Source organism: Plasmodium relictum, assembly GCF_900005765.1.
Source record: "Plasmodium relictum strain SGS1 genome assembly, chromosome: 1".
NCBI lineage: Eukaryota > Apicomplexa > Aconoidasida > Haemosporida > Plasmodiidae > Plasmodium > Plasmodium relictum.
The window spans coordinates 425,113-442,599 of NC_041679.1; the positions used below are offsets into that span (position 1 = coordinate 425,113).

The 17,487-nt window shown below is 18.1% G+C and overlaps 6 protein-coding genes across 6 annotated transcripts; 3 read left to right on the plus strand and 3 right to left on the minus strand.

The window, feature by feature from the left end:
• Positions 1–86: 86 nt before the first annotated feature.
• Positions 87–1,597, plus strand: RPN10 (26S proteasome regulatory subunit RPN10, putative; the record flags this gene model as incomplete). The annotated part of the gene is made up of 2 exons (XM_028679001.1): positions 87–176; positions 446–1,597. The coding sequence occupies 2 exons, from the start codon at positions 87–89 to the stop codon at positions 1,595–1,597; spliced, it is 1,242 nt and encodes a 413-aa protein (XP_028531462.1).
• A 486-nt stretch (positions 1,598–2,083) lies between these two features.
• On the plus strand, positions 2,084–5,983 carry DegP (serine protease DegP, putative; the record flags this gene model as incomplete). Its single annotated transcript, XM_028679012.1, has 5 exons — positions 2,084–3,740; positions 3,820–4,177; positions 4,273–4,359; positions 4,470–4,709; positions 4,798–5,983. The coding sequence occupies 5 exons, from the start codon at positions 2,084–2,086 to the stop codon at positions 5,981–5,983; spliced, it is 3,528 nt and encodes a 1,175-aa protein (XP_028531463.1).
• Positions 5,984–7,065: 1,082 nt separating this feature from the next.
• On the plus strand, positions 7,066–10,912 carry PRELSG_0110400 (conserved Plasmodium protein, unknown function; the record flags this gene model as incomplete). Its single annotated transcript, XM_028679023.1, has 4 exons — positions 7,066–7,318; positions 7,548–7,796; positions 7,900–10,772; positions 10,877–10,912. The coding sequence occupies 4 exons, from the start codon at positions 7,066–7,068 to the stop codon at positions 10,910–10,912; spliced, it is 3,411 nt and encodes a 1,136-aa protein (XP_028531464.1).
• Positions 10,913–12,079: 1,167 nt separating this feature from the next.
• Positions 12,080–13,254, minus strand: PRELSG_0110500 (proteasome subunit alpha type-6, putative; the record flags this gene model as incomplete). The annotated part of the gene is made up of 3 exons (XM_028679034.1): positions 12,080–12,435; positions 12,696–13,046; positions 13,179–13,254. 3 exons carry the CDS (start codon positions 13,252–13,254, stop codon positions 12,080–12,082), a joined length of 783 nt encoding a protein of 260 aa, XP_028531465.1.
• A 643-nt stretch (positions 13,255–13,897) lies between these two features.
• Positions 13,898–14,995, minus strand: PRELSG_0110600 (conserved Plasmodium protein, unknown function; the record flags this gene model as incomplete). The annotated part of the gene is made up of 5 exons (XM_028679045.1): positions 13,898–14,032; positions 14,136–14,201; positions 14,401–14,436; positions 14,517–14,636; positions 14,783–14,995. The coding sequence occupies 5 exons, from the start codon at positions 14,993–14,995 to the stop codon at positions 13,898–13,900; spliced, it is 570 nt and encodes a 189-aa protein (XP_028531466.1).
• A 925-nt stretch (positions 14,996–15,920) lies between these two features.
• On the minus strand, positions 15,921–16,907 carry RAB18 (ras-related protein Rab-18, putative; the record flags this gene model as incomplete). Its single annotated transcript, XM_028679056.1, has 4 exons — positions 15,921–16,257; positions 16,381–16,519; positions 16,637–16,702; positions 16,844–16,907. 4 exons carry the CDS (start codon positions 16,905–16,907, stop codon positions 15,921–15,923), a joined length of 606 nt encoding a protein of 201 aa, XP_028531467.1.
• Between the last annotated feature and the right edge of the window lie 580 nt (positions 16,908–17,487).

The following is a 17,487-nucleotide window of genomic DNA, read 5'->3' on the forward strand; positions in this document are numbered from 1 at the left end:
AAAAAGTTTTTCTTTTATTTATTTTTAAAAGATAATATATATGTTATGAAAAATAGCAAAGTTTATACTTTATAAAAATTTTGAAAATGAGTAATATTGAAGCAACCATTATTTGTATAGATAATAGTGATTATAATAGAAATGAAGATATTTTACCTAATAGATTTTTATCACAGGTAAATAATAAATATGAAATATATAAAATATATTTAATAAAATAAAAAAAATTTGAAATGTAACATACTAGAACAATTGTATAAATAATAAAAACACAATAATAAAAATATGATTAATAATGAATTAAAAAAAAATGTAATAACGAATTATATAAATATGTAATCTATATTAATAAATATATTATTAAAAGTATTTATGATTCATTTTATTTATCTATATGATAATTTTACTTTTTTTTTCTTTTTTCTTTTTTTTTTTAAATATTTAGATTGATTGTATAAATGTATTATGCTGCAATAAAACAAGTATGCATTATAAAAATAATATAGGAATATTAATGATGGCCGGAGATAAAATAAAAGTAAAAGTTTCATTAACAAATGATATAGGTCAGTTATTGTCTTGTATACATGATATAAAATTAGATGGAACTTGTGATATTATAAGAAGTTTATTAATCGCACAATTAGCTCTGAAACATCGAGTTGATAAAAATTTAGAACAAAAAATTATTTTATTTATTGGTAGTCCTTTTGAAGTAAATGAAAAACAACTTATTAATACAGGGAAACAATTAAAAAAAAATAATATATCTGTTGATATAATAAGCTTTGGTAATATAAATAAAAATAGAGATAAATTGATGAAATTATTTGAAAGTGTCAATAACAATGACAACTGTAGATTTATTGAATGCCCAGAAACTGAAACAAATTTAAGTAAATTTGTCTTAAACTCCTTTTTAAATAATAATGATTTTAATATAGACAATATGCAAGATGAACAATTAATAAGTGCTATGCAAATGTCTTTAGAGGAAAATCCGAATTTTAATGAAAAAAAAAATAATAATAATAATAATGATTTACCTACTATTGAAGAAATAGAAAATATGAAAGATATAGATAACGAATTAAAAGAAGCCTTAATATTATCATTAAAAGAATACACTGAAAAGAATAAATCAGAAAATATAAATAAAGAAGAATCAAATAACAATACTCATTATGATAAAAAAGAAGAAAACTTAACACTAGTTAATGAAAATTATAAAAACAATTTTGATAATAATAATGAAAATAAATTAGAAGAATCAAAAGAAAAAAAAGAAAATGAAAGTTATGAAAAAGTTTTTAAAATAGACAAAGATGAAAATATAGTAGAAAATTCAAAATATGTAATAAACGAAAATATTTATAACAATGACAAAAATATTTCAAAAGAAAGTGATTCAAAAAAGTCTGAAGAAAATGATAAAAATAAGGCATCATTAATACAAGATACTAATTATATTTCTGATATTCTAAATAAAATTAATAAAAATTCTAATGTTTTTGAAAAAAATGAATCATCAAATAATGAAGAAAGTTTAAATAAAGATAAAGAAAATAAAGATCCTTCAAATAACCAGAAAAAATGATTTTTTTTTTTTTATAAAAAAATAATATATATATATACATATTCAAATCTTTTTTTTCATAACCAATAAAATATTTAACAAAATATATTATATGTATATATATGTAAATATGTTCATACACAAAACATATAGTTGTAATCGTATGAGTATATATATATATATATATATTTTTTTTTTTTTTTTTTCTCTTTTTCTGTTTTTTTATTTTCTATTTTTTTTTTTTCTAAATATTGAACTTAATAAAATTAATATACATATTTATAAAAATATTCATCTATAAAAATTAATTGTCTTTCTAAATGCAGATTGGTGCATTAAAAAAAAATTACTAATAAAAAAATTTCCAAAAAATATATTCAATGTATATTGACATTGTCATTTTAAACATAAATATAATAAGGATAAACTAAGTATTTTTTTATATTTTATTTTCTTTCTTAATAGAATAATTTGAAAAGAGTTAATTTTTGTTATATATAGTAGAAAATGGAATTATTTCATAAAGTACTTTTATTTAATGTAATAATAGTAATATTCTTGAATTTTCTAAATATTGATTATAGTTTCAGTTACTTAGATAATTTTATAGAGAAAAATGAATATTCAAATAGAAAATTGCATGAGTTCACTGAACCTTTTTTTTTTAATAATAAAGTAAATGTAGGAAAAGAAAAACATATATCACTTAAAGATGAAGCAGAATATTATGGGAATGAAAAAGAAAATGATGAAAATGAAGTAGAAAATGATGAAAATGAAGCAGAAAATGATGAAAATGAAGCAGAAAATGAAATACAAAATGGTGAGAATGAAATAGAAAGTAATGAAAATGAAGAAGAAAATAGTAAGAATGAATTAGAAGACAATAAAGATGAAATGGAAAACAATGAATATATAATGGAAAAATATATAGATGAAATAGAAAAATATACAGATGAAATAGAAAAATATAAAGATGAAAAACAAAACTATAAAGATACAAAAGAAGAGGATCTTTTATTCTCTGATAATGGAGAAAAAAAAAATGGATTGACAAATGATTCGAATGAATCAAGTATACTATTTAATCAAAAAAAAGGATTAAAATATGAAAAAGGAAAAAAAGACTTAGTTAATAAAGAGGATAAATTAGAAAGAGAAAAAGAAAGAGAAAAAGAAAAAGAAAAAGAAAAGGAAAAAGAAAAAGAAAAAGAAAAGGAAAAAGAAATATTAATTTTAAAACATACAAAAGTACCAGTAATAGAAGAAGAGCCAAATAATAATAAAGTGTTAAATTTATTAAAGAATGAAAAAAAAAATTATGAAAACAATTATAAAGAACAAACGGAAAATAAAAATGAAAAATATAATAGTAAAAAATTAAAAGAAAATAATTATATAGACAAAAAAAGGAATAAAATAAAACATGAAACATTTACAAAAGCATTTAATAATAAAATTTCTAAAAATAAATCTTCTGATGCATCAATATTAGAACCAATTTTAGATAAACTAGATTTTCCTTATTTGGAAAATCAACCACTTAATAACAAGGAAAATAGTAACAAAGACATAGATGAAAAAAATTTCGTTTTAGAAAATATTTTGGCATATCCTAATTTAGAGGAAAATACACAAAATAATACATATGCTGTAGAAACATCAAATTTAAAAGGAAATAATAATAATAATCCCTTAGATGAAAATACAAATTTATTAGGAACAAAAATAGTTAAATCAAAATTAAAAAGGAAGAATAATACTCTAAATCCTATAGAACAAATTACTTTAGATAATTCATCACTAAATGAAAAAAACAATTCTGAGAATATAAATAGTTATGGGAATTATTTACAAAATAATATAAAAAATAAAGAAGAAAAATTAGGAAAACTCAAATTAATTAGTAATCAATATGAAACAAAAGATATTGAGAGATCATTTTTATATAACCTATTAAAATTCATTAAAGAAAATATATTTTATAATAATCTAAAATTTAATAATCACAATAATTTCACTACATATAATGAGAAAGAAGTAATATTAAAAGATGAACCTAATGGACATAATCTAATTAATAAACAAGATAATAATCCTATTTTTCAAGATATTCAAAATAATGAAAAAAACTCTTCTGTAAAGATTTTAAGATTTTTTCCTAGTAAGAATATTTAAAAAAAAAAAAAAAAAAAAAAATTATGATTTCTTGAAATTTTTTTTATTAATTTATATATTATTAGAGTATTTTAATCCTCATCCTACTAAAAATGAAAGAGGAATTTTTAATCATGGAAAAAAAAAGGATACAATAGAAAATGATGCTTTAAGAAGTGTTAACAAATTTGAACATAATAATGTTTCAAAAAATGCAGTTATAAGTGAAAAACTTTTAGAAAACTTAAAAAAAATAAATGTGAGTAATGAATTGAACTCAGAATTTAAAAAAAAAGAGAAAAATAATAACAGTGAAGGAAAAGAAGAAAATGAATTAAATTCTTTAAATAGAATTTTTAAAGGAGTTGTTAAATTATATGTTGATATTACTCGACCTAACTTAGAAATGTTGTGGCAAAATAATCCACCTAAACATATTACGGGGTAAGTAATAAAAATACTTAATTTTTATTAATTCATTCAATATATTATTTTAACTAATTTTATTTCATATTATTATTTTTTAATTTTTTTAATAGCTCTGGATTTGTTATTGAAGGAAATTTAATATTAACGAATGCTCACAACATTGCTTATAGTACAAGAATTTTAATTAGAAAACATGGGTATAAATATGAACTTAATTTTAAAAAGATCATAAGATTAAAAAAAAAATATATGAAAAAAATAATTTAATAAAAATTAAGTATATAATATATGTGAATTATAATCTTAGGAACTCTAAAAAATATGAATCTAAAGTTATATATGTAGCACATGAATCCGATATAGCTATATTAGTTGTACATGATCCTAGTTTTTATGAAGATATAGAATCACTTGAACTTGGTTCACTTCCATCTTTGAGAGATGATGTTGTAACCGTTGGATATCCATCAGGTGGAGATAAGTTGAGTATAACAAAAGGGATAATCAGTAGATTAGATGTACAGTATTATAAACATTCTAACTACAAGTAAGATGAAATTTTTTATTTTAATAGTAAAAATATAATTAATATTACTTTTTTTTTTATATGATTAAAAATTTTTTTTTTTTTTAAGATTATTATTAACTCAAATAGATGCACCGATGAATCCAGGGAATAGTGGGGGTCCAGCTTTAGTAAAAGGAAAAGTGGTAGGTATTTGTTTTCAGTCATTTAAAATGGCAAATAATATTTCTTATATTATTCCATCTACTATAATTAAGCACTTTCTTTTAGATATATATAAAACGAATCATTATAACGGCTATGCATTTTTAGGAGTAAAATATGAACCTTTAGAAAATACTAATATACGTGGAATATTGGGATTAGATTATCTTGAAAAACAAAAATTTATTAAAGAGAGTATGGGAATTTTAGTAACTGAAATAGACGAAAATCAAATGAAATATAAAAAATCTGACATTGATTATTGTAATTATATAAAAATAAATCAAAAAGAAGAGATAAATATTAAACAAAATATTAAAACACAAAAATTAAATGAAACTATAATAAACGATTCTAATAAAGAAGATAAATGCTATGGATTAAAAAAAAATGATGTCATCTTAAGTATAGATAATAAAAATATAAATAATGATGGTACAACAAAATTAAGGAATGATGAATATGTTGGATTTCAATATATACTTAATGATAAATTTATAGGTGATTTAAGCATAATAAAAATAGTAAGAAATAAAGAAATAAAAAGTGTAGTTGTTAGATTATCAAAAATTAATTACTTAATTTCTCAACATAACTGGGACATAAGAAACAAGTATTTTATATATGGAGGATTAGTTTTCACAACTTTATCTAAAAATTTATATTCAGAAAATGAGACAGAAAATCCTGAAATTAATAGATTAATACAGTACAATTTTTTTAAAAAAAATGAAGATGATGAAATAGTAATATTAAAGAATATACTACCATCAAAGTTAACTATTGGCTATTATTATAGTGACTGTATTGTTTTAAAAGTAAATAACATTGCAGTAAAAAATTTAAAGCATTTAGTTGATATAATAGAAAATAAAAATATAAATGAATTAAAGGATAATAATTCTGGAAGCAATTCTTATGTTAAATATTCAAATATAGATTATGTTCAATCAGATAAAAATTTAATTGATTTTTATATATTAACACCTAAAGGAGAAGTACCTCTTGTTTTAAACAGAGATGATGTCAAAAAGAATCAACGTACAATTTTTACAACTTTTAATATTATTAATGACAGATTTTTATATTAATTTTCCTATTTTTATGTTATATATATAAATAGGTATATTTTTTTTTTTTTTTTTCATTTTACTATTTTTTATCGCTTTCAAAATAATTAGAAAAATTATAAATCACATTTATTTTTTATTATTTTATTTTTTTTTTTTTTTTTTATTTTTCTAAAAAAGTAATACTTAGATTTTAAATAATTTTTACATTTTTTTAAATTTAAACTTTTGTTAATTTTCTTTATAGTAAAAAAATTTAGTAATAATTAAAAAGGTTATATATATATATATTAATATATATATATATATATATATATGTATTTAAGTATAGAAAAATAGTAACATTTTTTTTTATTAAATATATATATATATAATTTATAAACTTGTGATTTAAAAAAAAAAAAAATAATAAATTTTTTTTTTTTTTATTTTTAAATAAAATGGATTTTTAACATCTATAAGTATGCATTAACTTTGGTTTCTTTAAATATATATCTCTTGGGGGGAATATTTCTTTTTTGTAATAAAAAATTTAAAAAAAAATAATAAAAAAATAAAAAATCATTGAATTTAAAAAATATTTATTCAAAATATTGATTTTTTTTTCTTTTTATTATATATTTTAAATTTTTTCCTTGTTATAACTTATTATATTTTTAATATTCTTCATTTTAAATTGAGAAAGTAATAACATTTTAGAAAATACATTTTAAATTGATGCAGAAAAAAAAAAAAAAAAAATAAATAAAAAATGTTTTTGATTAATAAATTACGCAAAAATTATAGATATATTATTTGCACGCATTTGCTAAAGTAAAAAAAAAATGTATCTAGAAAAAATTGTATCCATAATACATCAATATAATATATGATGAATTCTTTTTATTTTTATACTTTTGATTTTTTTTTTTTTTTAATATAAAATATATATGTAATAATTAGTTTAACATTTTTATGTCAATTATATATATATTTTTTAACTTTTTAAAGTAAAAGAAAAAGAGATATAATATATATAAAATTAATATATTAATTAAAAAAAAAATAAAATTTTTGTAAATATTATAAATTAAAATTAATATTAGAGAATTTTTACATTAATAATGAATAAAGAAACTAATAATTTTAATATAGAAGAGTTAAAGCAAAATAACATTGAAGAATCTAATAAAGATGTAGCTAATATTGTAAAAAATGAAAATATATCAATTGATGTTTGTTCATTTAAAGAAAAAAAAGAAATAAAAGATGAACCAGATACAACTGAAAATAATATTTTAGTTGTAGGAGATGAAAATTTATCATTTTCTGAATTTATCATTGAAGCATATCCTTTTTCAAACATTTATATAGCTAGTAAGTTTTTTTATTATACAATTTTAAAAATTAATCTATTCATGTTTATATCAAAAAACATAATAATAAAAAAAAAAAAAAAAAAGGATCAACAAAACCCCTTTTAATTTATATTTGTTTATATTTTTACTTTTTAAGAAATTTTATTTCATTTTATTTTTTTTTTTGTATATTTGCAAATATTAATATTTACTTTATTAAAATATAAATTTTTGTTTCTCTTTTCTAGGCACATTAACGGAGTTAGAGATGAACTATTTGTTGAGAGATTTAGAAAAAAAAAAAAAAATAAAATATGAATATGAAACAATGAAAAAAGGAGAAATAAAAATAGAAAAATGTCATTTTTATTATACAAGAAAATTTAAAGAAAAATATGCAAATAAAAATGTTCAGATATTATTTAAAACAAATTTATTTTGTTTGAAATGCTATTTTCCGAATAATTTTTTTAATACAGTTTTTTTGTTACTTCCAGGTAATATTAGAAAATACGATTATAAATAAAATTCATTTTTATACATTAATATTTTATTATATTTAGACATTATTAACATGTGTTATAATATAATTTTTTATAGGGTTATGCTATAATATTAGAGAAAATGGATTGAAATACAGCGATAAAGTAACAACTCTAAGAATTTATTATTTTTTAATTTTATTGATAATTGAAATTATTAACATAAGCATAAAAAATACGAGTATTCATATGTTGTGGACAAATGAAAAATTACAAAATCTAATTGAAGATGATAATAAAGATTCAGAAAAAAAGAAAAATGAAAATCATAAAATGGAAAATGAAAAAAGGGATGATGAAAATGAGGGAATCAAGAAAGAAAGCATACATGATACTATTAATGCCCTTAAAAATTTAATGTGTAATAATAATAATTTGATAAATGAAAAAAATGAAATTATAGAAAAGAATGATTTCAACGAAGAAATTTATGCTAAAACAGAAGAAAATGAAAATATATTTTCTGAAAAGAATCACTATCAAAATTTTAATATAAACGGCAACGAAATTAAAAATGATACTGAGATAAGCGAAGATGAAAATAATAGAATAAACGAAGAAAACAATGAAATAAATGATGGAGAAAACAATGAAATAAAGGATGAAGAAAACAATGAAATAAACGGTGGAACAAATAATGAAATAAAGGATGAAGAAAACAATGAAATAAACGGTGGAACAAATAATGAAATAAATGATGGAGAAAATAATGAAATAAATGATGGAGAAAATAATGCAATAAATCAAGATTATAATAATGAAGTAAAAGAAAATTGTGGTAATATTAATGAAAATGAGAGAATAGGAGATGAACCTCTTGAAGCAAATTGTTATGAAAATAATGAATTTAACCTAGATGAAAACAATGAAAACAAATTGGTAACCAGTGATATAAATGATGAAAAAAAAGAAATAAATAACACTGAAAATTTTAATAGAAATAGCATAAAAGAAAATAATATTTCCGAAAAAAATTTTACAAATGATATAGAAAATGAAGAAATAAATGAAATTAATGATTTAAATGAAAATAAAGAAAATGAACAAAAATTTGAAAATGAATATGAAGATGAAAAGGAAAATACTACTAATTTAGCTAATAATATAGAAAACAATGAATATGAACAAATAAATGAAATATTTAGTTATAATAATGAAATTCAAAGAAAAAGTGGTGATGCTGATGATTTAAGCATCTTAAATAAAAGTGAAAAGTTGGATAACAAAGGGGTGAATATTAAATTGTCTAATTACTCTAATTTTAATACAGAAGAGGAAGAAGAAGATGAGGAAGAAGAGGAAGAGGAAGAGGAAGACGAAGAAGAGGAAGATGAAGACGAAGATGAAGACGAAGATGAAGATGAAAAAACTAATTGTTTTGATATATTTGAAATAGATAAATCTATTAATTTAGATGACTTGGAAAATGAAACTAGAAAAAGTGGAGATACAGAAAAAGTAGATGAAAAAGAAAACATAATTGAATATGTTTACAAGAATAAAAAAAAAGAAAAAAAAAGTTTAATAAATATAGTACGCTTTCCTTTGTTGTATGAAATAAATATCAAGAAGTTAATGAAACTTTTTTATTTTCATTATCAAGTAAATAATGAAGAAAAATTAAAATTAAAGTTAAATTCAATAGATATTACGAAAAATTATTTTCCTATTATATATGGAAATCAATTTATTTTTAATGAATTTTTGAAAAATTGTAAATTTTTTTCCTTTATATTAAAAAAAAAGAAGTTGACAATACCAGAAGATCTAGCAGTATTGTTACCTAAAATATCATGTGAATATCAAATTGAATCATACAATTTTTTAAAAAAAAAATATTATTCATTGTTTAATGAGGAGGTGAAATCTTACAATTCTTTAAAAGATCAGATAAATCATATAAATCATATGAGGCATAAGTTATATTTACACAATTTAAAGATAAAAGAAAAATCAAGTAAATCGAAACCCTATATTTCGTATTATCTTTTTCAGAAAGATATGAATGAATTAATGAAAGATAAATTATCTTTAGAAAAATTATGGCAAATTGTTTTTAATCCTCTTGATTTTTTTCATATGAATGATAATGTGAATAAATATTTTGAATATTATATTTCTCCGAGGATCTCGAAATTTCACAACGCAATTGATTGTAATAAATTGTGTTTTAAATTTAATATTGGAAAAAAAGAAGAAAATGAAATTCATAGAAAATCCACCAAAAAAATATATAAAAACAATTATTTTACGACAAATGATAATAAAAATAAGCCTCCTTTATTACCAACACCAACTGTTGATAACTATAAAAATAATAATATGAATAAAAATACCAATGTATATAAGCATGCTAATAACACTCCAGTATCCAACTATAATAAATTATATAGGAATGAAAAAATGAGAAATAGTATAAATAACAATTTTGAAAACAAAAGAGAAGACAAAAATCAAAAATATTCAAAAAATGAAAATCAAAGATCTAGTAGAAATACAAACACAAATTTTCATAATTATAATTCTAATTATCATGATAAAGTTTATGGTAATATATCACACCATAATTATAATTATAAAACATCCAGAAGCAATATGCATAAAACTAATGAAAGCAGAAACGATAACAAAGGTATCAAACGTAGAAGAGATGATTCATACGAAATCAGAAGAGAAGGTTATTCTAATAAGAGATATGAAAAAAGAGGAAGAAATGATTACGATATGAAATTGAAAATGGATGATAGAAGAACAGAAAGTAGTTCGAAAAATCATTCAGAAATGCAGGATCCTTATGCATCAACAAAAGAAACAAATAAAATTTATGATACGAATAATTCTATGAATAATTCAGAAAAGCAATCATGGAAATTACCACCACCACCTCCTATAATACCCCCAATTTACGATAATCAATCTCAACAAAAAATGGTAAAAAAAAAAATTCATTTACAGTATAATTAGATATAGAAAATAATAATATTTTTCTTAAATATATGTTATTTTAATTTTATTTTATTTTTTTTTTTTTTTAGAACAACTTCTATAATTTAGATGATACCCAAAAGTAAGAAAATAAAAAACTTCATGGAATATTAGCTTATATATATACACTCATAAATAATAAAAAAAAAATTATATTATTCATACATAAATATATATATATATATATATTTTTTTTTTTAAGTGAAATAGGTTTAAATAATAATATGATAAATAATAATTTTAATTCGAATTCTGGTGAATTATATAATAAAAGGAGCATATATTCTCAAAATAGAAGCTTTAAAAATAACAACTAAGAAATGAAAGGATAGCATTAGATAAATTACAATGTATTATATAAAGATTTTATTATAATGAGTTTCATATTTTTATTTTTAAAGAGTTTATACAGAATAAAATTTTGAAAATTTTATAATTTTAAAAAAATGATACTATTATTATTTTCTTTATTTATTATGTTGATTTATTTTGAATATATATTAATGTATGAAATAACAAAAACTATATGTTGTTGCCTATAATTCAACTTTATATATATATATATTTTGTTTAAAGAAGAAAAAAATGTACAAGTTAAAATTTCTTTTTTTTCTTTTATTTAAATTTTATTTTTCCTTTTTTATATTTTTGTAAGGCATTAAATTTAGAATCTTTTTATATAAATATGTAAATATAAAAAATTTTGTTTAATTAGAATAAAATAATATTATTAATAATATTCTTTTTTTTTTAATGTTTGCTTTTATATATATATATATATATATATATATATATATGGAATTTTTAGTTTTTATATTTGTTTTTCCTTCTTTATTTTAATCTTTACTTTCATATAATAATTTTTAGTGTTTATATATATATATATATATATATGTGTATTTTTTGTTTAAATAAATTTAAGACTATGTGTTAGATTTAGTCAGCTAATTTAAGTAGAAACATTTTTTTTTTTTTTAAAAAACGTATATATATATACATATATATATTGAAAAAAAAAATTTTATTATATAAAAATGCCATGAAATGGGATGGTATTTGAAAAAATAATTAAAAATGGAAAATGGCATACATGAAAAAATTAAAAATATTATATATTTTTTTTTTTTATTATTCTAAATTTTATATTTATTTTTATTATTTTTTTTTTTTTTATACATTAATTATTTAGATAATCAAACGATAGCATTTACCTTGTTCTTTCTCATTTTCATTATTTTATCTATCTGTATATTTTAATCTCTTTCTGCAATATAAGTCAAGTAGTTATCTATTTCTTTTTCACTTATCTGAGTAAAATTAGGATTATTTTTTGATACAATCGCCATTTCAATTTCATTTGCCTTTAAATCAAAAGCAAGAACAGTTTGTAGTGCTTCAATAGCTAAAACAATTGTATTTTGTATATCTTCCTCCAATGTTTCTTGTTGAATTTTTTTTTTTCTTTTTTCTAATAATCTTTCTAATATGCATACACTTTCTTGCTCTTTATTTCCAATTACACAAGCTCTATATCCTGCACAAAAACCAGATGGATCAAATTTGTAAAGTTCAGGTTTATTTTCTTCGTTCATTCCAATAATAATACCACCTTTAAAAAAAAAAAAAAATTGTACAAATGTTTGTATATATTTACATAGTAATATTACTTGTTCATATTTTTTTATTTATTAATTCTATGAACATTTTTTTTTCTTTTAATAGCTATTTCTTCAATTTTTTAATTAAAATGGATGAAAGTGAAAATTTTTTGCCATAAACTAGGAATTTATATAATATTAAATAATTTCTGTTTACAAAATAAACAAATTGCAAAAAAAAAATATATATATGCGTAAATATAAATCTTACTGCAAGCATGTAATCTCATATAAGCGTGTTGTGTATATACTTGAATTTTATCACAAATATTTCTACATAATGTCTCAACATTCACATTATATCCATTAAGATATAAAAATTCAGAAGCCTCTGATCTTGCTTTATAAACCATACTTAGACAATCACCTGGCATACCTACCATTGAACATCCTATTTCATCTGTTATATTGTATATGTTAGTTATATTATTATAATCTAGTAATTTATCTTGAGATATATATTGTGTTGCCATTTTTTTTTGAGAAATTATAACAGCACAATTTTCTCCTTTAACTCCTATAGAAGTTATATTAGTATTTTTCACTGCTTTTATAGCGTATTCTGAAAAAAAAAAAAAAATAAATATGAGGAAATATGGAAAGACGTTAATACATATAAAAAAAAAAAGAAATATTATGAATAGAAATAAGTCAAAAAAGAATATATGAATTTATTAATACATATAATACTTACCTATTTGGTACAAGTTCCCATCAGGAGAAAATATAGTCAAGTGTCTATCATACATACTTTGTGATGGCCTCACCATTTTTTTTTTATTTAATCTAATAATATGTAGTTTTTCTAATAAATTTTTTTTTTTTTTTGATTATTTTTTTGTTTGAAAACAATATTAAACACGTTTATACATATATATTTATATGTATATATATATTTTTTTCTTTTTTTTCCTAATGAAATAAAAAAATTCTTTAATAGAATATATTATTTTTGAAAACAAAAAACTTAAAAAAACACATTCTATATATAATAGTAAATTAAAAAAAAAAAAAAAATATATATATATATATGAACTACATAATTTTACTTCATGTGTATTGATATATATTATTTATTTAAATATAAAAGAAAATAAATATATTTAAATTTTTTTCAACAAAAAATTTAAAATTTTTAATAGATATGTACATAAATACACATGATATTTTTTTTTTTTTTTTTTATCGACTGTTTTAACTATATAATTTTTTATTTATCAAAAATTTTTATTAAATTATTTTTTATTTTAATAAAAAAAATTAGTCGGCTTTTTTAATAAAAAATTCAGAAACATTTCATAAGGTTTAAAAACAAATTCAAAAAAAAAAAAAAAAATAAATAGTATAAAAAAAATTTAATAAAAAAGGTATATATACATATATATAAGAAAGTTCAATAAATATATCTTTTAATTATTTTATATATTTTAAAACATCTATATTTTTTAATCCATTTTCTTTTGATTCTTTGATAAAAGAATACAATATTTTTTTCCCAAGTTCTTTAATGTATAAATTCATAAAATTTTGATATATTTTATTTTTTAACTAAAAAGAAACCAAAAAATTATAAAAAAAAAATTATTTGGTTAATAAATTAATATATATTTACATATCTATATTTATTTAAAATGTATATATATATTATTACTCTAAAATTTATATAAAAATCAATGTTTATACAATTTTTTTTTTCTTTTATTTTCCATTCTGTTATCTATAAAGTGAAAAATTAACCATAATATTTTTAGATATATAAAATTACGTATATTAAGAAAAAAATTGTAATATATTTCATTTACAGCTATTAAGAAAAAATATATATAAAATAAAAAAATATATTATAATTTTAATTAAAAATAGTTATATAAATTATTTGATATTTTTTTAATATATTTTTTTAATGGATAGCATACTAAATGGTGAAAAACATTAGTATCTTCACTAGAAACCTGAACAAAATAGAATAATGAAAAAATATTAGAAAGAAAAAAGAAACAAGACAAATTATCTTTATTAAAAAAAAAGTTACTGTGATAGTTGATGGATATTTAAAATGTATCAATGAAGTATATTTTTCTTTAAATAAAATATTCTCAATTTCTAAAATAGCTTTAAAATACTCTTTATTTTTCTCTGTTATTTTGCTATCCTAAAGTGGGAAATAATTATTAATATATATAATTAAAATATATCATATTTTATTAAATTTGAATTTTATATATTTTCACTGTTAATATTTTATTAAAATTTGATTATAACTAATTTTTCTTTTCTATTATGATTGCTTACAGATACATATGGTAAAAAATATTTATATCTATCCACATTTAAAATGGTATAAAAAAAAAAATCATTTTTTGATACTATATCAATATTATTTCTGTAAATTATATCATTTGTTTTCAGATTTAGAAGTTTATTTTGAAATAAGGAAAATTTTCTATATCCATTTTTTAAGCGAATTATTGAAGTATAAGATAATTCTTTGTTTAATATATTAATTCTCATTCTAACAATTTAAAAAAAAAAAAATTTTAATATTGAATTTATATTTTCAATATTTTCAAATTAAAAGTATAGAAAAAATTTAATAATAAAATAACCTCTCCTTTCCATCATAATAATGTAGAGTTATTTAAAAAAGTATACTTATATATCAAGAGAAAAAAAAAAAGTATTAAAAAAGTTAAAAATGAATATAATATTAAGGATATATTTAAAATTAAAAAAGTAAAATAAAAAAAATTTCCCCTATAATTTTTTTTTCCTTTTTTTTTAAATGAAAACAATTTTTTTTTGAAGCATTTAGCGAATGCATAATTAATTATTAATTTGTGAGAAAAATCCAAGTATAATAATCAAAAAAAAAAAAAAGAAAAAGAAATATTATAATTTTAAAAAATTTTATCTATTAATAACATTAAAAAAAAAAAATAAAATATATTAAAATAACAAAAAAATTATATATAAATTCTATAGATATTTAAATTGATTTCAATATATTTTATTAAAGAGTATTTAAAAAAAAAAAAAAAAAAAAAAGCTTAAATAAAATAAAAAATATTTAGTTAAATAATACTAAATGTTTTTTTTTTTTTTTATCTTTTTAAAAATAACGTAAATATCTAAGAGAAAAATCCATATTCACTCACAAATAAGATAAATAATCAAAATATAGACAAAAATGGAAAAATAAAGTTTTATAAAATATTAAAAAGTGCAAAATAATAGAAAAAAAAAAAAACAATAAACATATAATAAAATATATCAGGGAAAGAATATATATATAATATTTAAAATAATATGTATATGAAAAAATGAAAGAAAAAAAAAAGATTAACAAAATGTGTAGAAATAAAAAAAAAAAAAAGGATACGCAGCAAAATACGTAAGTACATATATATATAAAAGGAAATGAGAAAAAACTTATTCATTAACAAATACAATTAGATCTGTTTTCTTCCTTCTTTCCTAATTTAAGATTTTTAGTAACAACACTTAATTCTAATAAAGATGGATTATTTAATATTTGCTGGATCAATTCTTCAAAGCAATATGTTATATTAATATCATTCTTAGCACTAGTTTCACAAAACAACATGTTATTTTCAAAAGCAAAATTTTTTCCTTCATCTTTTGTTACTTCATGATTCGGTTTATCAATTTTATTCGCTACTAACATTTTTATTGCGTTTTTATTTGTTGAATACTTATCAATTTCATGTATCCACACATCTAAGTTATCAAATGATTCCCTAACAGTACAGTCACTGTAAATTTCGAATATTATTCAATATATATATATATATATATAATGTTAGAATATATTTTCAAATTTTCATAATTTATTATTTTTTATTTTTTTTATTTTATTTTTTTTTTTTTTTGTATACTATACAAGAATAATAGCATGTGCATTTCTGTAATAAGCAGAAGTCAATGTCCGAAATCTTTCTTGGCCAGCTGTATCCCAAATACCTACTTTTATTGTCTTATTATCTATTCTTAAATATTTTACCTTAAAATCAATACCTTAAAAAAAATAAATCAATAATATATAAAATAATTTATAATGATTTAACTTGAAACATCAAACGGATAACAACTTTGTATTTATTCTCCTTTTCTCTTTTTTTTTTTTATAATAACCTATTGTTGATAAAACTTTTTCTTCAAATTGATTATCGGAGTATCTACATAGTATACTACTTTTTCCTATAATAGAAATATAAAAAAAAAAATCATAGTTATAATAATATATTAAAAATGAAGATAAGAAAAGAAAAAAAAAAAAAAAAAATAGGATATATAAAATAAAATTAAGAAAAATTAAATAGAAAAATAGAAAACAATTACCTACACTGGAATCACCTACTAGTAATAATTTTAATAGATAATCGTACTTATTTTTATTTTTCATTTTTATTAAAAAACAAAAAAAAAAAAATTTTGTAAAATAAACAAATTAGTAATAAATTAATTCATATTTAATTAATATAAATTTATTTTATTATCATTTTTTTTTTTTTATTATTATTTTTACATTTTTATTTTAATTTCATTAAATTTAATTTTATTTATTTTTTTTTTTTTTAAAGTTAGAAATGCATTATATATGGATCAACTTATAGGATACATATATGGAAAAAATTATTAGTTTCTCTAATACCATTTTTATTTTTAAAAAATAATTATTTTTTTTCCTTTCTACTTATTATCCTTTTTTTTTTTTTTTTTTAAAAAGAATACTTTTCCTACTTCAAATAATTTTACAAAATATTTACATAGTTGTAAATTAAGTAAAAAAAAACTCAAAAATTACTAAGAAAAAAATAAATATGAAATGTAATTTGCTCATCTATAAATGTATATATATATATATATATATATATATATAGTAGTTTCCTTTTTTTTCAAATAAAAAGTAATAAGATTACTTTTATTAATTAGAAAAACAAAGCTTATGTATTTCTTATATATTTCTTATATATTTTTTCTTA